Source organism: Tribolium madens, unplaced genomic scaffold (genome assembly GCF_015345945.1).
Source record: "Tribolium madens isolate multiple individuals breed KSU strain unplaced genomic scaffold, Tmad_KSU_1.1 Scaffold_11;HRSCAF=98;Tcas5.2_LG3b, whole genome shotgun sequence".
Classification (NCBI taxonomy): domain Eukaryota; kingdom Metazoa; phylum Arthropoda; class Insecta; order Coleoptera; family Tenebrionidae; genus Tribolium; species Tribolium madens.
The window spans coordinates 1,447,740-1,471,160 of record NW_025400975.1 but is presented as its reverse complement, the minus strand read 5'-3'; the positions used below and the strand labels follow the sequence as shown (position 1 = coordinate 1,471,160).

The 23,421-nt window shown below is 31.5% G+C and overlaps 5 protein-coding genes across 11 annotated transcripts; 2 read left to right on the top strand and 3 right to left on the bottom strand.

The window, feature by feature from the left end:
• Positions 1 to 23: 23 nt before the first annotated feature.
• On the top strand, positions 24 to 893 carry LOC123007581 (phospholipid hydroperoxide glutathione peroxidase-like). The gene has a single exon (XM_044402966.1). The coding sequence runs from the start codon at positions 142 to 144 to the stop codon at positions 646 to 648; it is 507 nt and encodes a 168-aa protein (XP_044258901.1). The 5' UTR covers positions 24 to 141; the 3' UTR covers positions 649 to 893.
• A 972-nt stretch (positions 894 to 1,865) lies between these two features.
• On the bottom strand, positions 1,866 to 4,354 carry LOC123007509. Of its 2 annotated transcripts, XM_044402858.1 has the most exons (6): positions 3,322 to 4,354; positions 3,132 to 3,260; positions 2,998 to 3,079; positions 2,549 to 2,762; positions 2,320 to 2,493; positions 1,873 to 2,179 (listed from the first exon to the last, which is right to left on the bottom strand). In XM_044402858.1, exons 1-6 carry the CDS (start codon positions 3,432 to 3,434, stop codon positions 1,992 to 1,994), a joined length of 900 nt encoding a protein of 299 aa, XP_044258793.1. In that variant the 5' UTR covers positions 3,435 to 4,354; the 3' UTR covers positions 1,873 to 1,991. The 2 variants fall into 2 exon arrangements, with proteins under 2 accessions (XP_044258801.1, XP_044258793.1); XM_044402866.1 differs by lacking the exons at positions 2,998 to 3,079; positions 3,132 to 3,260 and having other exon boundaries at positions 1,866 to 2,179; positions 3,989 to 4,354.
• A 605-nt stretch (positions 4,355 to 4,959) lies between these two features.
• On the bottom strand, positions 4,960 to 7,059 carry LOC123007523. 5 transcript variants are annotated; one of them, XM_044402878.1, is made up of 4 exons: positions 6,821 to 7,059; positions 5,861 to 6,173; positions 5,247 to 5,466; positions 4,960 to 5,194 (listed from the first exon to the last, which is right to left on the bottom strand). In XM_044402878.1, the coding sequence occupies exons 1-4, from the start codon at positions 6,877 to 6,879 to the stop codon at positions 4,983 to 4,985; spliced, it is 804 nt and encodes a 267-aa protein (XP_044258813.1). In that variant the 5' UTR covers positions 6,880 to 7,059; the 3' UTR covers positions 4,960 to 4,982. The 5 variants fall into 5 exon arrangements, with proteins under 5 accessions (XP_044258813.1, XP_044258822.1, XP_044258845.1 ...); XM_044402887.1 differs by having other exon boundaries at positions 5,247 to 5,463; positions 6,821 to 7,057; XM_044402910.1 differs by having other exon boundaries at positions 6,763 to 7,048.
• A 689-nt stretch (positions 7,060 to 7,748) lies between these two features.
• Positions 7,749 to 16,536, bottom strand: LOC123007480. Of its 2 annotated transcripts, none has more exons than XM_044402801.1 (10): positions 16,029 to 16,536; positions 15,777 to 15,977; positions 12,646 to 13,641; positions 12,443 to 12,582; positions 12,198 to 12,386; positions 11,946 to 12,140; positions 9,494 to 9,732; positions 9,160 to 9,437; positions 8,163 to 8,373; positions 7,749 to 8,113 (listed from the first exon to the last, which is right to left on the bottom strand). In XM_044402801.1, the coding sequence occupies exons 4-10, from the start codon at positions 12,553 to 12,555 to the stop codon at positions 7,902 to 7,904; spliced, it is 1,437 nt and encodes a 478-aa protein (XP_044258736.1). In that variant the 5' UTR covers positions 12,556 to 12,582; positions 12,646 to 13,641; positions 15,777 to 15,977; positions 16,029 to 16,536; the 3' UTR covers positions 7,749 to 7,901. The 2 variants fall into 2 exon arrangements, with proteins under 2 accessions (XP_044258736.1, XP_044258746.1); XM_044402811.1 differs by having other exon boundaries at positions 16,090 to 16,536.
• Positions 16,537 to 19,587: 3,051 nt separating this feature from the next.
• Positions 19,588 to 23,289, top strand: LOC123007451 (sensory neuron membrane protein 2-like). Its single transcript, XM_044402763.1, has 10 exons — positions 19,588 to 19,666; positions 19,722 to 19,910; positions 19,961 to 20,118; positions 20,169 to 20,316; positions 20,367 to 20,624; positions 20,673 to 20,902; positions 22,388 to 22,584; positions 22,646 to 22,764; positions 22,818 to 22,943; positions 23,011 to 23,289. The coding sequence occupies exons 2-10, from the start codon at positions 19,782 to 19,784 to the stop codon at positions 23,170 to 23,172; spliced, it is 1,527 nt and encodes a 508-aa protein (XP_044258698.1). The 5' UTR covers positions 19,588 to 19,666; positions 19,722 to 19,781; the 3' UTR covers positions 23,173 to 23,289.
• The last annotated feature ends 132 nt before the right edge of the window (positions 23,290 to 23,421 follow it).

Sequence of the window (23,421 nt, the reverse complement as noted above, 5' to 3'; positions counted from 1 at the left end):
TGTTGCCTAAGTTTCCCATAATGACTCACTTATCACAGAAAACAACTACGCGCAACTACGCCATATTATCCAGTATATTGTTCGATTTCTCTAACCCTGAGTCAGAGTTGTTTCACAAGTGGTTCAAAACAGTCGACCAAAATGTCTAATCCAGAAAATCCACAAGAAGCCAAGTCAATTTACGAGTTCAGTGCCAAAGACCTTAAGGGCGAAAACGTGTCTTTGGAGAAGTACAAAGGGCACGTTTGCATCGTCGTAAACGTGGCCTCGCAGTGTGGTTACACCAAGAACAACTACGCCGAGTTGGTCGAATTATTCGACGATTATGGTGAATCCAAAGGATTGAGTATTCTGGCCTTCCCTTGCAACCAATTTGCCGGAGAAGAACCGGGGAGCAGTGAAGAAATTTGCCAGTTTGTTTCAAGCAAAAATGTCAAATTTGATGTTTTTGAGAAGGTTAATGTTAACGGCAAAGATGCACACCCGTTGTGGGTCTACTTGAAGCATAAGCAAGGGGGAACTTTGGGAAATTTCATCAAGTGGAATTTCACTAAGTTTATCATCGACAAGAATGGACAACCGGTTGAAAGGCATGGACCCAGCACAAATCCCAAAGATTTGGTCAAGTCTCTGGAGAAATATTGGTGATGGAATGTACCAAACTACTTTTTTGTTATGTTGTTGTCGTCTTATATCTATTAAAAAACATATGTACTATTTATAGCAGCTTAAGTGCTTTTATCAGTAGCATGACTAAAGCAAATATTTCGCTAAAGTTTGGATAATAAATAAGTACTATAGACTGTGAGTAACAACTTGTAACAATCATTATGATGAATTGCATTATTTATATTTGTTTAGTGTTTATCACAAAATTAAAGTTTAATTCTTAACTGGTGTTTCTTTTATTATTTTTAAAACTGAAACCAAATATTATAAGCATGACCTAACATAATCCCAATATTTGTTGTAATGATTGTAAATCAGAATAAAATATGTTGACAGCAAATTGCATAAGGTTGCATTCAATGATGTAATTATGAAAATTACCTAGATACCCCAAATAAGTACCTCATTTATTTAAAATAAAGCTACCAGTATTCCAACTATATTACTTTACTCGTAATAAATATAATTGAAATGAAAATACTTACTAAAAGTAGGGTTACAAAAAAAAATAGAAAATATTGGGTTGCGCCAAATTTGAAGACCTTAATTTCTAATAAACTGAATAGAATAACAGCTAATATTTTTGGGAGTTTCCAAAAAACAAGAAGAACCTTAATTTCAGTCATTTGTCACTTTTGGGCAATCAAGACACAATTATAGTGGGAATTTTCTACTTAAAAATTGCCGCGGGAATGACTTTCTATCTTGTTTTTTACTATAAGTATTACTGTGTTGAAAATATAACTAACAAAATTTAAATGAATAGCTCCTATAACTGTCGTAGTTCGTCTGTTCAATTTATCAAACTATTTAGGTAATATTCTGTACAACCTTGTTCTTTACACTTTTTTTTCTTTTGTGCAGCATTTTCAAAAAGTCAAAAACATGAGATGAAGCAAAAATTTGTTTTTTTAATTATGGTTTTTGGCAAAATTTTTTGCATAACTTCATTTTTTAATGTGAAGCGTTTAATGTCTTATCTGCCTGTAATTTTTCTGTTTGTCTCGCCGTCATCTTCATTTAAATTAAGCAATTTTTATCATTGAATGACACCAATGCATTATTTGTGCTTTTTTTTAAACTAAACATAGAGCTACGTTCAGTTACAAAAATGTTTCTGTATATTTCCAAAAATATGCACAATACAGTATAAGGCTCGAAATATCGTAACGTGTTTAGGTTGTAATAGGTTTATATTTATTACAAATGGCGCCCAAAGATGATTTAAGAAGGTTTGTACAAAAATACGACAATTTGTGCGAGAACAAAATTTCATATAATGACTATTATTGTTTTGATGCTAATTATTAACGCCACCAACATCACAAAAAATCGGATTTCTTGTTACTTTGTAACAATTGCTGGGCTTTGATTTTTTCGTTCTCACAAATTGTAAAAAAAAATAATTTTTTGATGTTATTTTGCAGGTATTTCTCCATGGCTGATACTGTGTAGGGTCTTTGGATACTTTCAGCACTACTTCTTTCGAAGAACAACCATGTACAAAAACCTAAAAGACAGAGACTGTAATGTAAGTTAAGCTCAACTATAATAACATTTCCAGAGAGCAGAAATAAAATTCCATTTAAAATGTCTTTATTTACAACAAAATAATTTAATTCGTGTTGTTTATTTTCATTTATTATTTACTTGTGTAATATCGCAATAAATTTTCTAACTCTCTGATCTTCTTGGATTGGCGTTGTCGTATCTGCTCAAGATCTTCAATCTTTTTTCTACATTTAATGATCTCTTCACTTTCATGCATGTGATCTGGCGAAACGGAAGTTGCCCTCGAAATAAAACGTGACTCTAATTCTACATCTAAAACATTTCAGGTTGTGAGATAGCTTAAAAGACGTATCTGGAAACCGCAAACCTGATATTTCGGTTTTTACTTCAATTAAAGTATTATCTTCCACTTCATCAAAAAATTGTTCAATTTTTGTGCAACTATCTATCTCATTATCAGACACCACTTCTGTTTTAATTGCTAACTGTTGTGTTATCATTTCGGATGTTGAAGATGTTTCAGTTGATGAAGACCTTTTTTCTCTTTTACAGGGCACTTCAGGCATCACTTCTGCTGCCTCCTGTTGAAAAAAAATTAAATAGGTAAATTAAAACTACTTATTAGATAACATCTAACAAATATTTTTTGTAAAAAAAAAGTGTTAATAACTATTTCAGTAAAGTGTAATGGACAAAGGAGTGGCGAGTGAGACGTATCAGCGCCAGTTTGTTTGAGATATTCAGTTTCACGATAAAATAATTTAAATTTTACAAAAATTCGTCGGTGTTGAATCTTGCTTTGTATTTCTTAGTTACCTCATCAGATGATAACTCCGGGGAATCACCTCGCTGCTTTATCATTAATGGGCTTGGTTGATCAATGTCTCTAATTTTTTGCCTTGTAATAATAATAAAATAGTACGGATATAAAATTGCAATTATATGCTCACCGTTTACTATCCTTTTTGAATTGGTTCCACATATTATGGTTAAAAATAGTTGGGCCATTTTTTCGGTCACCATTGAGAAAATGGCATTGACAAATTCGAGAATGTTTACTAGGCTTCCGATCTTTGCGTCTAAAATAGTACATAAACAGTTAAAGTGTAGAATTGGAACATAAAAGTGCTATATCTATACCTGATTAACTTAAGCCATTTTCTTAATTCCTTAGGATCTTTAGGAAACACAAAATATTTACATTGATGTCGTTCACTATAGTGTTTACATGTGTGTACAAAACACATAACCATTATAATAATAATAACTATAGTTCTAATGGACAGAAAGCCAATTACAGGAGAAAACAAAATTACAAAATATAAACAAAGAAAAAATGCTTAAGTAAGAAGTAATAGTACGAATATTACACATATATTACATACATGTCATGTAATATAGAAGTAAACAATAAACCTATCCTTAATTATCTTCAAACCCTTGTTAAAGAATAAACAAGCATGATTTTAGCAAAATTTCTTGAAACTATTTTACATATAAACTTACTTAATGAGAATTTATAAAATAAAGCAACTTTCAAGTAGTGTTAAGTCAAAAAACAAGCGTTCCAAATTGTTTATTTGGAACGTGATTCAATCAACATGGCTACCGTGACGTCATCACTTAATTTTATGAAAAAATTGCATTTTTTGTGAACACTGTGTTATTTGTTAAATAACTTCGTTAGTTTGATGGATAGATTATAAATCTATAAGAAACAAAATTGCTAAAAATTAGTTCTAATGTCCCACTGTGTAAATACTGATTTTTGAGGTTATGGAATTGTTACATTTCTTATCTCTCTTACATAATAACATCGACGTTTTATGAAAATGTGGTGCAGAATGCCATCTTCCAGTTCTTTGCAATTTATACCACCAAAAGCGGCCACATCTAATATTTCATCCATATTTTGCACAAACACAAACAGTTAGAACTACTAAAGAGGTGATCAAGTTTGCAGTTTCGTTGGCAACACTGAATTTTATTTTTAAATAAAAACAAGTTAACGGTAAACAGAAATAAAAAAAGAACAAGTAAACAGTTAAACATTCAATAGTATGTTACAATAAGAGATTGTAATCACGAAATTCCTCACATACGCATGTAAACTGCATGCTTTAGGGGCGCCGCCATTTGATCCACAAAAATGCAACCAGCAATTTTTATTGCATTACCACCTACCTCAGTAATATAAAGTACGAAATGATCCAGAAAGACTGTCTCTGTTGGTAACAAATTTGAAAGTATTTTTGTTAATAATTTCCAATACTGCAACCTGAAACAGTGCAGATTCACTGAGTTAAAAATACAAATAAAAATAGTAAGTAAAATAATGTATTTAAAAATAGATATAACAAATACTTAAAAATCTTGATCTGGCAGACAAACGCCGGAAGGTGCGTTGGGAATTCGTGGAACTGCTCTATAAATTAAACGGTCTCTTCTATCATTACCAAGGGCCGGCCTGTCAAAGTGGTCCCCACAAATTTTAAAAAATTTTGAATTTTCGACATTTATTTTGCAGATATTTCTCCATAATTGATGCTGCGTAGGGTTTTTGGGAAAATTAAAAAAACGTTTGTTCACAAACCCCTCAGGTATGTGGGTGTAGTACCCGTTGTTGCAGCCTGGATACTTGCAAGAGTATTTCCTTTGAGGAACAATTTCCTTGCACAAAAACCTAAAAAAAAAAATAAGATAGAGACTTCTGTGTTGTTAAAACTAAGACAGTTAAACTCAAATATAACAAAGACAAAAATTAAAGTCTTCACAACATATTTTCATATTTATTTATTTATTTATTTATTTGTATAATGTCGCAATAAATTTTCTAACTGTGTGATTTTCTTGGATTGGCGTAGTTGTATCTGCTCAAGAACATGAATTCTTTTTTTACAATTATCAATCTCTTCATTGACTAAATTCCTACTTCCATGCATATGTTCTGGTGAAACGGAAGTTGCCCTCAAAATAAAACGTGGCTGTGACGATTCCAATTCTGTTTTTATATCTGAAACATTTAAATTGTTGTCTTTAGAATGTCAAAACTCCTACATACCTACCTGATATTTCAGTTTTTACTTCAATTAAAGGAACATCTTCCGCTTCAAAGAATGATTCAGTTTTTATACAATCATTTACCTCATAATCAGACTCCACTTCTGTTTTAATAGTCCTCTCCATTGCTAATTCTTGTTGTGTTGTTATTTCAGGTGTTTCACCCAATAAAGTCCTTTTTTCTCTTTTACAATGTACTACAGACTGCACTTCTGCTCCTTCCTGCTGAAAAAAAATAATTAAAACTAACTGCGGTATAAACATTTTTTCCGAAATCGTCGAGGGATAATCTAGAATAGTCCGCAAGGATCATTAAGGTTTTAGATGAAAAGGAAACAGCATTGTAACAATAAATTGTACAACATAAAAGTGAAAAAAAGTGTTAATTGTAGGACGGATAATAAAGCACTCAAAAATATTTTTATTAAGTGTTGCATCTGAAACATTTTTTAAATCAAAATCATGAGTATCACCTATTTTTAAATCGCTTTGTTGATCAAAATTAAATCGAAATGGATTTGAAATTATATAATTTTTGTCAAATGACTGGAGATTGGAGACACGGTGCAGGCGCTTCTAACGGCTTACGTTCTGAATTAATGGAAGTGGTATAAATTACCTGAAAACGAGTAATTCTTTTATAATTCAAGAGCAAGGATGGAACTGCATTTGGTAACAATTTTTTGGTTTTATAGTAGCTCGTTATTTCAAAGTGTTTTCCACAAATCACGGAATTTGGGGGTATATTGCCGATGGTACCGAATATTCTCTTGAGCCATTCGTTTTTTTTATCTCTACTTTTTGGAAATTGATGTAAAATAACACCCTCTTTCTCCGCTTGCCCACAGTTTGGAACACAGCAAGTTCTGATACTTGGCATTATAAAAATTATAATGGAACGTCTGAAAGATATTGATACTGCGCTTCTTAACCTGAAAAAATGTATTAGTTGTGTGACAGATCAATATTTTATTAAATGTGTCAACCGTCGTCTGCGTTGATTGACAGTATTAAGTCTGGGCAATGCCAAAAAAATCTCCGTTGGGGGAGCGACGAGTCCGCGCACCAATGGAATATGTATATTTTGGTTTGAAACCTTGATAAATTTTTGTATACAAAAATTTACTTTTGTGTTTTATGGGTTGTATAATAATAAATGCGTAATTGTTTACTTTTGATTTTTTGATTTTGTTGATTGTAAACTACACCAAAAACATCAAAAATTATAAAATTTTATAAGCAAATACTGTCAATCAACGCAGACAACGGTGCAACAATTGTAACATTTAATTTCCTGCAGATTTTCAAATTTCACAAATTACAGTTTCTTTTGGAGCGTGATGCGCGCGTCATCTACCGGAATTTACGATTTTCACAAGTTCACGATTTTGGCCTATTGCCCAGACTTTATTATTGTCAATCAACGCAGACGACACTTCACACAAAGGACTTAAACACAACAATTTCAGCTGATTTTATTTGTCACAAAAACACAATAAGAAAGCACCGCTAAACACTAACCTGCAAATAAAGTCCTCAGTTAGAGTCCTACTTGTTAATCACGTGACTAAAGTTTTACGTTAGACCGCCAGAGGACGTAGGCTTAGCGAAAATTCTCACACTGTTACCAATTTCCATTGTATTTGGTATACGCGCTATTAGACGTGACGTCACAAACGCACTGTACCGAAGCTAAACATACAGTGTTGCCAGTTGTGATACTATAGTACCAAATTGATAATAGTTCTTTTGTTACTAGATATTTATATTTACTTGTAAACAAATAATAATTTATATTCTCAGCCAAATACACATTATGTGAATGTTGATACTTTTTATTTTGTCTTGGTACGACCTAGCCACTTTTTTGTTATTTTGATAGATAGTTTGCTAGATACTTAAAAAAAATCTGGGCTGGAAATTTTTCACACAAACTGAAAGTGAAAATGATCATCCACCGTTTTCCTCTTGTAGGTACAGCAAGAAAAATTTTCCACTCTAAAGTGAACATTATTTCACTCCAAAGGACTAAAACGCAAACTTGTCAAAGTTTCCGCTGACATTTGATGTCAAAAATCAGGATTGTCATCTGAAGGACTTCAATCATCGCCTACTTTAATTTATTTTTTTTGATCGTACGGTATAAGTAGGTACATGAAAAAAATGTTAAAAACATTCTATCTGTCAAAAAAGTTTGACATTTATTTTTTGACATTTGTCATTTTTTTATATCTATTTAAGGATACTGATGATCTTGTATATGGTTTTTTACAATTATTTAGTAAAGGGACAAAAATTTTGCCAATAAAAGCCACAAATAAGATTGAACAGAGTTACAATTTAGGATACAGCTTCCTTGTTTCCTCTTTTAATAGCCTATAGCAAAAAAAACTTGGAAAATTATTTTTCTAACAGAAATAAATAGTCACAGTGCAAACTTTACTTCATTGCATAACACCCTCCAACGCAGTCTATAGGAAAATGTCAATGATTACATACAATATAAATAAAAATAATGAATAAAATAATGTATGTATTTAAAAATATAACAACTGCTAAACATCTTGATGTGGCAGACAAAGGCCAAAAGGCTCGTTACTTGGTACTGGTCTAAAATTTAGACAGTCTTTCCTCTCAACACCAAATGTTCTTTTTCATATTTATTTATTTGTATAATATTGCAATAAATTTTCTAGCTCTTTGATCTTCTTGGATTGGCGTAGTCGGATCTGCTCAAGAACTTTAATCCTATTTTTATGTTTATTAATCTGTTCATTGATTAAATTCCTACTTCCATGCATATGATCTGGCGAAACGGAAGTTGCCCTCGAAATAAAACGTGGCTGTGACGATTCCAATTCTGTTTTTATATCTGAAACATTTAAATTGTCTTTAGAATGTCAAAACTCCTACATACCTACCTAATATTTCAGTTTTTACTTCAATTAAAGGATCATCTTCCGCTTCAAAGAATGATTCAGTTTTTATACAACCATCTGTCTCATAATCAGACTCCACTTCTGTTTTAATAGTCCTGTCCATTGCTAATTCTGGTGTTGTTATTTCAGGTGTTTCAGCTGATGACCTTTTTTCTTGTTCACAATGCATTTCATACATAACTTCTGGTGCTTCCTATTGGAAAAATAAAAAAAATAAGTACCCAATTAAAACTAAATATAATTAGATAACATCTATTAACATGTACTTTGTGTAAAAACTATAGGAACCGCGACTGTAGGTCACAAGAAACATGAAGGTTTTAGTTGAAAAGAAAAACTAATCCTAATATCTTTTATTTCATCAAATTTAAAAAAAGTTTGTGAAGAAACGGCAAATAAAATTAAAACCATTACATAGGGTAAAGCAAGCTTTAATTTCATAAAAAAAAAAACAGAAATATCATTAATAACCAAAAGTATTTAATTGTGATTCAGTCAACAAAACCAGTAGATGTAATCATTTCCTCCATATTCACTAATCTCTTTTTAAATTCTTCAGTCTGAATACTACTGAAACTTCAAAAATAGGCAAGTTACCGCCTAAATTTAGTATTTATCTTTTATTACATATAGTCTCTTCGTTCTTTTCTTCTATTTTGAAGGAATGGCGGTTGATGTTAAACATTTTCTCCTACTCCAACCTGAAAAGTTAATTTTATTATTTTTTTATTATAATAAACCAAACCATAAATGTACGTAAATTTTCCAGTGAAATTTCAACTTACCATACACACACGTCTACCGTCACAAGCACTCACAAATATGACAATTTACCTTATTAGGTAATAATAACGTTATCTTTACATTTTCATTTTGGTGTCTTTAGGGTCCACTTTTGTTGACTAATTACCGTTAAGTAAATTATATTTTGTGGATTGAAGTTTTTTTGGGGGTTAATTTGTACTCCAAAATCTCTTACCGATCGGAGTTCACTTGTGTCAGTTTGTTCTTCCTTTTTATTTTTACAAGCAGTCACATGTGTGAACCTTCCTTCTAATAGTGGAGATGAAATAGGGTTTGACGCTAACATTAACAGTCCCTCAAATGCCACATCTTCATTATTTTGGTTCACTTGACAAGAAATAACGGTTTTTATCCTTTTCAATTTTTGATTATTTTCAGAACGAGAATGACTTGAAAACGGTAAACACTGCGACGGAACAGACGACCGTTTTAAATGTTTTATCGTTGCCCAACCTGAAATATACAAAAAGTTATTATTGGAATAAACTTTGAAGGAAAAAATTCTCAACCTGATTTTTCATAATCGTCTTCTGTGAAATGTAAAGAGCAAACTTTCATTGACGTGGACACTGGCTTCCCTATTCGTAGTTTTGATATCCATAAATTTCGACGATTACACTCTTCTTCTATTCCACGATCATTTATAAACTTTATTTTTTGTTCGGGTTTAGGAAATTGATGGTACATTATATTCGGATTCTCTTTTCTGACCGACCGGCAGTTGGGCACACAACAATTTTCATTGCTTCTAGACATTTTCGCGTTTATATGTATAGCCAAAATAGAAGAGAAAACACACGTTTAACGATTAAAATGTCAAAGGCATCCCGATAGTGACGTCACAATTATAGTTTGGATTTTATCCGCTAGGGCTATAGTAATTTAGTCTTGCCTAAGGTACTAAATGCTGTCATAGACAGAGGTACTGCCATCATATGTTTTTGACACTGACAGCGGCTTTTTGACCTTGAAAAATTACGTCAACATTAAATGTCATAAGTGCCAATTTCGGCGGGAACTCTCCGGAAACATTTTATAAATAAAAAACCTGGGTTGAACAATTCATATTACATACTTTTATACATCGAAACAACAAAGAAATAGTTCAGAAACGTCTCACAGGTTGGTCAAATATAGGCAAAAGTGGCAAAGTGTAGTAATGGTAATGTAGATAAAGATGAGTATGGCCCAGTTCACAAAGCCTGTGCGTGGTGGCTTGTAAATAACTTTCAAGAATTTTTGGGCAAAGGTTTTCTGAATTTAGATGCGGTGTTGCGCTAAGATGTAAATACACATAATTCTGTTTTTTTTTTTTTATAAATACTGCAAAAATGTTTCTGAAGGAAAGGAGTTACGAATGAAAAAGGTAAACTATGTAATACTAATACATAAGAGCATATTCGTATACTCTCCTATATCTTTGAATCTATCTGTCTTCTTTAATCTTTTTAGCCACATACCTTAAAGAGTTTTGAGTTTCTATGCATTGAAATGTTTGAACTATTTTCCATGTTTATAATATTATTTCATCTAAATTGAGGCAAATTAAAGAGTTTTATCTTTGAGTTGCAGTGCGCAATACAAGTTTTAGTGAGTTTTTTTAAATTTTGCGATATAAATTTGTGAAATTGACATGATTTTTTTCAAGGTCAAAAAGCCGCTGTCAGTGTCAAAAACATATGATGGCAGTACCTCTGTTTATGACAGCATATAGTGCCTTAGTCTTGTCAATACGAGCTACTGGTGTGACGTCACGCCGCCATTTTTTTTGTTTGTCATCCCGATAGTGACGTCACAATTATAGTTTGGATTTTATCCGCTAGGGCTATAGTTATTCAGTGTAGCCAATATGAGCTACTGGTGTGACGTCACGCCGCCATTTTTGTTAAATCATTCCATTACAAGATCTCATAATTATAAAACATGTTAAAATAATATTTTTGTAATTTGCCTCCATATTAATTTTCTAATAGACATACACTGGAGCACACGGAAATTTGGACGATTTGTCATTCGACTGACATAAAAATGTAAAACGGGCCTTAGGCAACTAACCTCACTTTCGTTTTTTGTAATTTTTATCCTTATAGCTAGAGAAAAAATGATCACAAATCAAAATAATTTATTGAAATTATATTATAAAAACACGTATTGTTTGCATTATTGTATCGGAAAATCGACGCCAAAAATAAATTTGAACTAAAACTTTTAAATTTTCGTTTCAAACGTCAATCATAATGACAATAAAGCGTGGCTTACAATGACATTTTTTGAACTGACATAAATTTGATGTCCAAAATTCCGTGTCCGCCACTGTACAGTGTACATACTAAAGCGACGTCTTCATGTGCGGTGTCTTAATAATCAAAAGGCGACTAGATCAAATTTTGACTTTTAAAATTGACATTACCAATCGTCACAATAATACCTAAATCGATGAAAGTAAAAAATCTTTAAAACGAATAGTACCTATGTAAAATGTTACTTCTGAACCAGGATATTTGGTACCTTAAAAACAGGACTCCATCAAAAAAATTTAGCTGTTTTCCAACCGAAAAGTTGTTTACTTTTAAGAAAACAACTTGAAGCACTCATTCTTTGAAATAACTCGTGGCTACGCCACTCATTTTTCAAACTTGAAGTTGTGGCTACAAGACTGGTCTTATGAAACTTGCGACTGTTCAGCCTAAATAAAAATTAATTCTAATATCTTTAATTAAATTAAATAAAGATTTAAAACCCGTATATAGAACTACAGGGTGATTCACGAGGAATAATGAGCCTGATCAAATTCTCGATGCAACCAACATTACAGTTGTCGCAAAATAACTTGCGAAAAGTAATGGTGGTTGCATCGAGAATTTGGTCAGGCTCATTATTCCTCGTGAATCACCTTGTATAAGTTTATCGTTAAAAATATATGAACATCTTTATTGGTAAATCTTACTTCCATATACATACTTAATTTTCTTTAATTTCTTTGGTTCTTCCACTTCTTTTTCCAAAAAGTATATCCTTGCGTCTAGACCTGCAGTAAAAGTAGATAATTTTGATGTAGTTGAAGTGGATGATCCTGGTTGAATGTCAGTAGTTTCCATCGATGTCGTTAGGCCCGCAACTTCTGCCTCATCCATTGCAGGCTGCTGTAGTTCATTACTATAAAGAAATAAATTTTAATAAATGGCTTCTAAAAAGTGGTGGAATAGAACAAACCTTGACATTGCAACTGAAGATGCAGACACTGCTGAAAGTTGTCTGCGTTTTCCTGTTTCTCCTGCTAAGGATGGAAAGTCCATTCTTTTTTCGATGTTATGCAAAAATATTTCTGGACCATTCTCTTTCTTACCACCCCGAAAGTGGCAGCTGCATACAAAAGCGCCTGGGCCTGGCTCAACGTCTCTCCTGAAAAAAACAATACAACAAAAATGCACATTCCTAAAAGAATAACATAATTTTACCTTAACAAATGAATCCATCTAGTCCTTTCATTTTGAGCTTTTGGAAATCGGAAAAATCTACATGTATCACGCACATTGTAGTGTTTGCAATTCGCAACCCAGCACATTCCCATTATGAATATTAATTCATAAATTAAAGTCTAAAATCGGTGTGTAAAAAGTGAGGTTAGAAAACAAGAGCATGTTTAGATCTAAAAACTTACCGAAATTCGCACAAAAAATATTACAATAATCTAGGTCCTATTCACACACACACTTAAAACGCTAATATATTGTTTTTAAACTTACACTTAACAAATTAAGTCAAAAAAATCCTGAAACCACTGAATCTAAAAATGGCGAAGAAGGTTTGTTTGGATACACGCTGATCCAACAAAAATGGCTGCGTGACGTCACCACGTATTCAGTGTTGTCAAAAGTTTTTTTTGTCACAAACAGTAATAGTGATATGTACTAATAGCTATTTTAGTAAAGTAATGAACAAAGAAATGGCGAGTGAGACGCATCAGCGCCATTTGGTTTGAGATTGAGTGGACAATACGCGCTATTAGTGTGACGTCAGCAAGGTACGTGACTGTACCTTTGAAGCTAAACAAATAAAAGTTTATTTCTTGAATCCTGGACGTGAAGGGAGATTGTTTCTAAGGAAATAGTTGCTATGAAAAATGTGTGTCGTTTCGTAATGGTCTTAACAATTGTAGTCAACATTTCTGTAATTTAATCTGTTCTAACCTCACTTTCTGTGTACTTTCAAAATATGTTTACAGCATTGCCAGAATGTTGCAAACGACAGGAGTGGATAGGTCGTACCAAAACAAAATAAAAAATATTAACATTCACATAATGTGTATTTGGCTGAGAATATAAATTATTATTTGTTTACAAGTAAATATAAATATCTAGTAAAAAAAATCTAGTATCAATTTGGTACTCTAGTATCACAACTGGCAACACTGTATGTTTAGCTGCAGTACAGTCGCGTCTGTGACGTCACGTCTAATAGCCCCACAAACCATATTTCGCCAACAAGCCCATAAAAACAAAATGCAATGATGCAGTAAAATATGGGGTGTTGCATTTGAAAAAAAATGAGTTATTATAATTTGTCATGTTTTAAAAATCGTAGTAGACGATGGAACATCGACTCCGAGTTCGACTGTATCTCAAAAGATGTCCACGACTGAAGCTTATGGAATCGACTGAAAAAATTGTTAAGTTATCTTGAATAGTTCTGAAGTTATCAATTTTTCTGTGGGTCTATGCCTGACGCTATTTTGACACATAAATTGACATAAGTCTAAAACTATTGTAGATAAGTCTAATAAACCGAATGCGTTATATCCACAACTTAGTGGCGAATCCAAAAATGTAACAAAAATGGGGGGTTTTTATTTAAAAAACAGAACTTAGTTGTGTATCTTATTTTGGGACACATCCATATGAAATATTTTTAAAATGTGCCTTATTGTCAGACTTATCGTTTAGAAAAACAATCAAGTCGAAAGCTTGCACAGAAAAAAAGTTAATGAGCTTGCACGCACTCCTGGGTCACCCTGTACGTCTGTACCAAGAAAAATAAAATTTTCTAAATTAGAAAAAAAATATTGGGTCCTTATTTAAAAGTAGAAAGTTGAATATACAAGGTGTCAATTTTAAAACTTGCAATCGGCGATATCTCTAGAACTGAAAAAGTTAAAAGTCCAATTATTACAAGACAAAGACTTTAAATTTTCATTTTTTTCATTATATCCAAGGGTGGGTGGAGGTGCGTCACTTACCATGCCATTTAGGTTCCCCCTAGGAACTACCAAAACGGTTCTGAGTGATTCTCAATAACTTTTTCAGATGATCGATATTGCCCATTGCAAGTTTTAAAATTGGCACAGTGTATGTAGTCCAAAATATACTATACCATGGAAAATTCTATACTTTTTAAAAATCAGCCTGTATAAAAAAATCAAATGTAATTATTAATTATTCATAAAATTTTTATTAATTAGGTAACCACAAATTTCTATTCATGAATAAAAAATACACATTGTTTTCTCTAGTGCCACAAAATAATAATCCGTCCGACACCACCAATAAGTACCTACACAAAAAACAGACCAGCTGTTCTACTATTCTTGAAAGCCGATCATGTTTTTATAGTTTACACTGCACTAATTATTTTTTTCGTAAAGTAATTAGTTTATGCAAAAAACGCTTGGTTCCATACATTTTACTCACTCGCTATATTAATGTTCTAATTATCTAATTTGTATAATAATAATTTATGTAAAGATAAATGTGTATTAAGGTCATCACCAAGTAAGTAAATACAAAGCGATCCACAATTGGCAATTCTGACTCCGATTTTTAAAGAATATCAATAGAGTACGCTTCTGATTAACAACAATTTAACAATAGTGAGGAGTTGTACGTCAAATTTCCAAAATGTTACTAAAAATTCTTTAAAATCTGTTTCTGCATAACCTAGTAGTTAAACATATTTATTTTTTATGAAAAGTAAATTGATTTTTTGGCGCCAGAAAGTGATAGCCACCTTGTCTTAATTAAGAAAAAAGATCAAGCTACCCTCGCATTGCCATGTTAAGCAAGGAAAGATGCTTCGGCCTTTCAATTAAAAAAAAAATTATTTTATGTTTTTTTTAATAATTTATATTTTATTTCAAGCTAAATTCTAAATTCAGTCATCACCAAAAAATTTTCTCAAAATAATTAAAAATTTAAAAGAAATTATTTATGAAAAGTAAATTCAAATGCCATCAATTATAAAAAAATACGTAAAATATGTATAATAAATAAATAAATGTTGGTTTCAAATTTGGCGCCAGAGTGTATTGGCAACCCTGTCAAATAAAGAAAAAAAAACAAGTTACTTTCGTGTCGCCATATTTAGCAAGGAAAGAAAGATGTTTCGGTTTTTCAATGTTATACCGTGCGATCAAAAAAAAAATAAATTAGAGCAGTTGGCAATACATTAGCTGGTAATCTCAGCTGGAAATTTTCCACACAAATTGAAAGTAAAAGTGACCATTCACCATACAGCAATAAAAATTTTCTGCTCTAAAGTGAACATTATTTCACTCAAAAGGAATAAAACGCAAACTTGTCAAAGTTTCCGCTGACATTTGATGTCAAAAATCAGGATTGCCATCTGAAGGACTTTAATCACCGCCTACTTTAATTAATTTATTTTTTTGATCGCACAGTACTTAAATGTATATTTGTATGAAGTACAGGGAAAAGCATCATTTATTTATTATTATTGCGCATAAGTCAATTTCTTACAGAGAGCAAATCGATTTCAAAAAAAAAGTTACTTTCTTACCTGTCTCTCGCTTTCAACAGTTGTTTGAATGGAAGTTGTTGAAAGAGTTGTCTTCGACGACGTTTCATTGCTATTGGCCTTCTCACGTCGCCTTTTGCGGACAGGGCGACCCTTGCTGTCAATTCCTTTTTGAGAAACGAAGTGGAATCGTTTTCTCCGTGGCATCTTCAACTACTCAATTTCAACACTACTTAACAATCACTATAACAAATTAATGAAATTAATCAAAAAACACATAATTTGAACACTAACAACGTCACTAAGACAAAGAATTATCTATTACTAAAACGTCATAGCTTGAACGCTCTCACACCTGTGTAAAACGTTAATTTAACCATCTTTGTCTCGAGATAGCAATTGTTTTTGTTGAAAATTTTTGGACATGCTAAAAATGGAAAACGGTAAAATGCGGAGACTAAGCAGGGATAAAAAACGAAAATATAATAAAAAAAACTATCGATCGCGAAACTTTCATGGCTCAAAAAGTGCCTAAACTTTACGTTTAAAAAAACCTTAACCAAGAATGCGTTGCATTTTAATCATTCAATCTGACACTTCTGACAGTTGTTGACATTTTGTGTCAATGTGTTTCACACATAGAACACACTCTTCAAGAAAATCAAACGAAAACCTCGGTAATACGGTGATAAAACGTTGCAGGTGATTTAAAAAAGGCAAAAGGGTGACATAAACAGTATTTGGGCGTCACAGAGATAAATGCATAAGACTTAAATACGCCTGCTGCCTGGTCGGTGCAAATGCGCCAGAGGTGCGAATGCTCAAAAGGACGAATGGTCAGAGGCACGAATGGTCGAAAGTTCGAATGCTCATAGTGTAGGCCGCAGAAACAGAAATGCCCGTCCTCGATTGTTCTCGATTGTCTCTATAAAATACCATTTCGAAAGATTTTTAAGCACAACTTCCGACTTCATTCGAAGTCGCGAAGTTTGAATTGAGGTCTACTAAATTCCCCTAAAAATTATTGCCGGGATGTATTTTCAAGAAATACAGGGCGATTCACGTGGAATGAGTTTGGCCAAATTCTCGATGCAACCAACATTACAGTTGTCGCATAACAGGGCCGTAACCAGGATTTTATTTCGGGGGGGGGTTTCTTGTTGGTCCATGAAAATGAAATTAAAGAAGACGAATTAAAAAGCAAAAATCTCTAAGTACACGTTTTTATTTTAAATTGAAATAAGAGATCCTAATTAAACATAAAAAATACAAATTAACTCACAAAAGTAACAAAAAATAAAATAAATTTTTAATACTTTTTACTGTTACAAATTTAAACAGGAGATGAATATTCATTTTTAAAACAAAAATTTTCTATGAACATATATCGAAAAATGCTACGCAAGAGGTGTGTCTTTTAATGTTTTTTTTTAATATTTCCGAAATCATTTTAGAAAAAAAATCAAAATTTGCTACAGATGATAACTTTTATACACCTAAACAAGTACAAAAATAAAATGTTGAAATTTTTAATTAGGTGCTTCCTAAACTAGATGGGATTAGGGTAAAAATTTACTCTAACTATTTTGCCTGTGGTTTCTTGCCACTTTCAGCAACAAAATTTCATAGTTTTTCATAAAAAAAAGTCTTTTGTGTTTTTCCGATACAATTTACGAATTTTTAGTAAAAATCGGTTTAAAAATTTAGGTTACAGACCATAAACAGCATAAAAATTAAAAATTAAATTTGTTTTACCGTTTAGGACGCCCCTGATTAAAATTTTTGTTATTTGGCATTTGTTTGGGTGTACAAATAAAGGTACCAAATTTTGTAATTTTATCTATTCTGAAATATTAGGAAAAACCCTTTAAAAAACGTACCTTTTTTAGGGGGTGTAGCTCCTTTTCATAGCATTTTTCAAAACACTTTTATCTTAAAATTAAATATTCTATTAACTATTTAAATTTGTACCTAACAATAAAAATAAAACACTGTATAATTAACACATAAAAAATTAATTCACAAAAATTTAAAATTAACTCATTAAAATAACAAAAAAACTAAATTTTTAACACTTATAACACTATATAACAAAGCGCTCAGCATTTCGAGGGGGGGGTTTGAACCCCCTAAGCCCCCCCCCCCCCCCTTGGGTACGGCCCTGTCGCATAATAACTTGCGAAAAGTAATGGTGGTTACATCGAGAATTTGGTCAGGCTCATTATTCCTCGTGAATCACCTTGTATAAACATCGCGCATGTGCACACAGCACGCTTTCCAAATGTGATAACTGACGGATTTCAAAATTGTCTGTTGGAGAACCGAATGAATGGTAATAAAATTGATTTAGAACTTTAGAAGTACAAAAGATGGATGCATGCGAGGCACGAAAATATTTTCAGGTGTAACATTGATCATGACGCAGCCTGCTTAAAATGAAATAAAATGCAATGAAATGAAACCCAAGGTAAAATGTTATTTGAAACTCAACTCCATACAGAGGAAGTTTGACGAAAAAAATCTGTAAATTAGAAATAGCTAGTCAAATTTGAGATGACGGAAATAATATATGAAATGTACGGAGAAAACGATGCAAAACCAGTGTCGAACATTTGCGGATAAGGTCAGGCATTGTGAGTTCTACTCGGGGGCGAAGCCCCCGACAATTTCGAATCAGTTAGTGCGAGTTCTACATATACGGGGGCGAAGGCCCCGACAATGTCGCTATTGGCGAAGCAAATCTACTTGTGGAGATCATCAATCTCTCAAGGTCGTCAACGAATATAACCCAAATTTATTGACGCGAAATGTCACTGTCAGAAGTGTCAGATTGAATGATTGAAATCCAACGCACTCTCTGTTAAGTTTTTTTTTTTTAACTTAAAATTTATGCACTTTCAGGCATGTTTTTCTCTATAAAACTCTACTGCTTTGAAGAATTATGAGTGAATTATTGTTTTTATTTTCACTCAATTTCCATCTTTCGTCGTTTTCTACTTTTGGTACGTCAAAATTTTCCAACAATCTCCAAGAAAAAACAATTGGTATTGTGTGACAAAGATGGTTAAATTAGCGTTTTACACGGGTGTGAGAGCGTTCAAGCTATCACGTTTTATGCTTCCATATCATTTAAGATTTAATTTAAAAATTAACGGATTAGACATTTTTTCGAATTTATACTTCTAAATTAACCAAAAAGTACTTATTTAAGGATAAACCGATGTAAATCTCGTATAAAAGTTTTACTTATCAAGTGTAATTAATGTCAGTAATGACAAGGTTCTGACCGTCATAGATTTTACCAATTTTATTTATCATTTAACGTAAAAAAATAAAACTTGGGAACTCTTAAATTAAATCTTAAACACTAAAGCTTAAATGTCAAATGATAACCATAATTGATCTTCTGAAATGTAAATTCTTAAAATAAATCTTAAATGATAAATCCTAAATATGGAAGTGTAAATCCACCATTAGTAATAGATAATATGTATTTCAACATTTAAAAGTCATAACCAACCCGATAGGACCCCCTGTATATGTTTTATACTTAAAAAAATGTCTTTTCCTTTTTTTGAGATGTATTTATGTATTTTATGTAGTTTGTTTCCTAAATGTATAATTATCGTTTATTTAATATTTTTTATAAACCTGGTACTTATACGTGAATTTTAAATACGAATAACGATTTGTTACACGATAACACAAAATAACCGTAAAATTTTTTATGAGTAATAAATTTCTGTTAGTGAATAAAAAATACATGTACGTTGTTACTTTTAGTACGAAAATCTTCCTAAAATTATTTATTGAATTATTCAAAAAGTTAAAATAAATAAAGGACAGTGGTACAATCAAAATTCAATGTCATTATAAACAATTTTCAAACAATTATTTGTGTAAATAAAAATTTAGGTTTTAAGGATAGATAAGTGGGTATAAAAAATTTAACAATAGCTACTTTAAGAACAAATTGACCTTTTTTAGCACCAATCTTTAATTATATAGGAACAGTTTTGGCCAAGATTTGTTAAAGTTATACACAAAATGTTTGCGCCACAAATAAAATCCAAAATTATTTTAACCGCGTTAATAATTTCGAGCATTTTAGTAGTACTATCAGCGGTGTTAATAATTAAGGTATTTCCCGATGGCATAAAGGCTGAAATTTACAAGGTAAGTAACTAAAATTATTATTTAATTATTTTCAGTTTCAAATTTTTTAGAGCGTACAATTAATAAAAGGTAACGAACAATATGACCGATTTGTGGAGTTACCCTTTCCCATTATTTTCAAAGTATATTTCTTTAACGTAGAAAATGTAGATGAGATATACAAAGGCGCAAAACCTGTCATTAAAGAAAAAGGGCCATACGCATACAAGTGAGTTTGTAAAATAATGTTTCTTAAAAAATGAATTAAATTTTTTAAAGACAGTACAGACGAAAAACAATTCTTGATGTAAATGAAGAAGAAGATACCATTTCTTACACACAAAAAGAACGATTTGAATTCGATCAAGAAGCCTCTGGTAATTTTTCAGATGAAGATTACATCACAATACTAAATGCTCCTGCTATTGTAAAATTTTTAAATATTTACGTTTCTAATCAAAAAAATGTAATTTCTAGAGTATGTTGCAAATGGCTGAACCGTTTAATCAAATGGCTGGAGGTTTATCCCAGTGTTTGGATGATATATTTCCCAACATGAGCAGTATATTCATCCGAGTTAGAGTCAAAGATATTCTTTTCGATGGAGTTAGATTTTGTGTTCGACACTTTTCCTCTTGCGAGGTTCAGAGGACTCTTGCATGTAATATAGCAGCAAATTTAAAGAATGTTGAAAAGTTACCTGATGACTCTTTGAAATTTTCCCTTTTTGGCTATGTAGGTGCAAAAATCGAAGAATATTGAAAACACGTAATTTTTTTCTAGAAATCTAAGTCTGACGATGGAATTTATACGGTAAAAAGAGGCATAAAAGATGTACATTCTCTTGGTCAAATTATAAGGTGGAACAATGCGACGTATACTGATTACTGGCATGGTTTAGAAAAAAACACTTCCACTTCCTGTGATAAAGTTCAAGGCACTGATGCTACTTTATACCCCCCTTATGTTAGAAAAGATTATATTTTTCAAATCTACTCTACAGATATATGCAGGTAAGGTGTGAAAACATTATTTCCAATTGTGTTAAACTGGACGACATAAAAAATGCACCACCTATAATCAATTAACATAAGAACAGTGGACTTGCCTGGTGCAAAATTTTCCGAGAATTCCAAATCTGCAATCGGAATGTTCTTACAACTAGGACTTTTCGAGATATTTGACCGGAAACAAATTTTAGAAATTATTCTAGCCGTCAGTGGACTAAACTAAAGCCCAAATTGCCAAACCAAGATCATATTTAGAGTCAAAAGGCACAAAATAGTGCGTCTACATCATCAAAACACGAAAACACACAAAACTAAAACAATTCACATGAACCCAAATCCGGTCATCTTGCTGTCGTAGTGAAACAAATTACCGATAATTTACTACCATTTTAATTAGACATTTTTCTTACAAAACAGAAATAATACATTCAATGAATGAATTTCTAATGGTTTCTAGAAATAATTAAAAGAAAAAAAATCTTCGATAGATAGAAACACAAATTTTTTGAGTATCTTAATCGAAAATATTTTTTTTACATCCTTTATGACTCGGCTGAAAAACAGTAGGGGTGTATCATGGAATGATAAATAGTTTATTTATTCCTCTATGGTTTGTATAGTCGATATAGAGATGCACTGAAGTATGTACATACAGAATGAACCAAAAGTAACACACAAAATTCACATTTTTGTTATAGGCCATTTATTAAAAAATCCTCAAACAGGTCGATTTAATTTTTATTATATATATAAATGCTACATTGAGCCAGTAATGACGTCAACATTAATGTTTTTAATGGCAATCAACAATTTTGTTGAGTGTTTTTAGTAATAGGTATATATTGTTCTATCTTTTAAAAGAAAATATTTCCAAAAACAGTAAAGTAAAATGTTAGTTGCCATTAAAAAAAAATACTGATAACGTCGTTAGTATAGCAAAAATGTGTCATTTACAAAAATAAAATCAACCGGTCCAAGGATTTAAAAAAAATGATTATAATTATAACCTTAGTGCTCTACTTTTGGTTTACCTGTATGTAAAATTATAGTTAAAAAAACACAAGCAATGTATAAAATTTAGAACAGTAATCATTTTTGATTAATTTTAGCAATTCAGCACGTTTTGTTGCTGCTACTTGTAATATTTTTTTACAAAACCAAGTCTTGTTTTTTAATTGAAGCAGTACAAAAGTTTTTTGCGACGGTATCTTTGTTGCAAAAACCGTACGATTCAACGTTTAAAGCCAAATTTAAGGGCCCCAGTAATTTTCAGAAGCAAGTTGTATTTTTATTAAATTCATGTTTTTTTTTTTATAAAAATATACTAAATTGTCCAATTTGTAAAATGCAGGTATTAGTTAAAAACTCTAAAAATAAAATAACAATTTCGATCTATTATGTTAGTAAGTATTAATTCTTTTGTTTTCTTTTTTTATTATCCTTTGTTTTGATTTTTCTATTGTTCTTAAACAAATTTAATAATTGCAGATCTGTCGAAATTAAATTCTCAAAAGAACAAGTTTATAAAGGCATAAAAGGGTATTTATTTACCGCTGACAATACAACATTAAGACCTAAAACGCCCATAAAAGAGAAAGATTGCTTTTGTGCAAACAAAACAAGAGGAATCGATGGTAAAAAATCCTGCTTTTTGGATGGAGTTATCGACATGGAGCCATGTACAGGCAAGTTGCTTTTGGAAAAGAAAAAAAGTGTCATAAATATTTATTTTCAATAATTATTCAGGAGTGAATGTATTATTATCTTTCCCCCATTTCTTATGGGCTGCTGAAAAATATCTTAAAGGTGTAGATGGACTAAAACCAAATGAAGATCTACACAGTACATTCTTGCTCGTAGAACCCGTAAATAATTTCTATTTTCTATTTTTATAAATATAACTGATAAACATTTTTAGGAAACAGGAACCCCTTTACAAGGATTAAAAAGAATTCAGTTAAATGTTGTTCTACGACCAATTCCTTATGCTAAACAAACAAGCAATCTTCCAAGAGCAGTATTACCGCTGCTGTGGATTGAAGAGGTGAGAATTAGTAATAAATATTGCATAATTTCATAAAAAATATTATTCATTAAAATGTGTGTTTTAGGGTGTTTCGTTAACAGATGAATATATCATAAAACTGAAAGAAATGTATTTTAATAAAGTTGCCATGATGGACATAATTAAATGGACTTTATTAGGAGCAAGTACAGTTCTTACTATTATATTCGCCAGTTTTTATGTACACAAATATCGTTCAAAAAATTGAAATTAATCACAAGCTAACTTGAAATAATAATTTCCTATTAAAGGTCTTATTAAAGCATATAGGAAACTGATATAGAATTCCATTGTAATTAATTGATTTTAATAAATTATGTAAGTATATCAATATTTTTTGTAAAACTTTACCGAACAAAAATAACTGTTAATCAATTTTAAAACAATAATTACCTTAGGATTTGGTACTTTATCACTGCACTTCTGTTTTATTCAACACCGCTTTATTTTTTGCCTA

Bases quoted from the DNA above. Each gene is read 5' to 3' on its own strand.
- LOC123007581 (XM_044402966.1), top strand. From the start codon at position 142: ATGTCTAATCCAGAAAATCCACAAGAAGCCAAGTCAATTTACGAGTTC.
- LOC123007480 (XM_044402801.1), bottom strand. From the start codon at position 12,555: ATGGGAATGTGCTGGGTTGCGAATTGCAAACACTACAATGTGCGTGAT. The intron at 12,387-12,442 runs GTAAAATTATGT...TGTTTTTTTCAG, and splicing joins AGATGGATTCATTTGTTAAG to GAGAGACGTTGAGCCAGGCC. The intron at 8,114-8,162 runs GTAGGTATGTAG...TAAATGTTTCAG, and splicing joins AGTAAAAACTGAAATATTAG to ATATAAAAACAGAATTGGAA.
- LOC123007509 (XM_044402858.1), bottom strand. From the start codon at position 3,434: ATGGTTATGTGTTTTGTACACACATGTAAACACTATAGTGAACGACAT. The intron at 3,080-3,131 runs GTGAGCATATAA...TATTATTACAAG, and splicing joins TTCAAAAAGGATAGTAAACG to GCAAAAAATTAGAGACATTG. The intron at 2,180-2,319 runs GTAAATAATAAA...TCTGTCTTTTAG, and splicing joins TTTATTGCGATATTACACAA to GTTTTTGTACATGGTTGTTC.
- LOC123007451 (XM_044402763.1), top strand. From the start codon at position 19,782: ATGTTTGCGCCACAAATAAAATCCAAAATTATTTTAACCGCGTTAATA. The intron at 19,911-19,960 runs GTAAGTAACTAA...CAAATTTTTTAG, and splicing joins TAAAGGCTGAAATTTACAAG to AGCGTACAATTAATAAAAGG. The intron at 22,585-22,645 runs GCAAGTTGCTTT...ATAATTATTCAG, and splicing joins CGACATGGAGCCATGTACAG to GAGTGAATGTATTATTATCT.
- LOC123007523 (XM_044402878.1), bottom strand. From the start codon at position 6,879: ATGGAAATTGGTAACAGTGTGAGAATTTTCGCTAAGCCTACGTCCTCT. The intron at 5,467-5,860 runs GTAATTTATACC...ATTTTTTTTCAG, and splicing joins AAAGAATTACTCGTTTTCAG to CAGGAAGGAGCAGAAGTGCA. The intron at 5,195-5,246 runs GTAGGTATGTAG...TAAATGTTTCAG, and splicing joins AGTAAAAACTGAAATATCAG to ATATAAAAACAGAATTGGAA.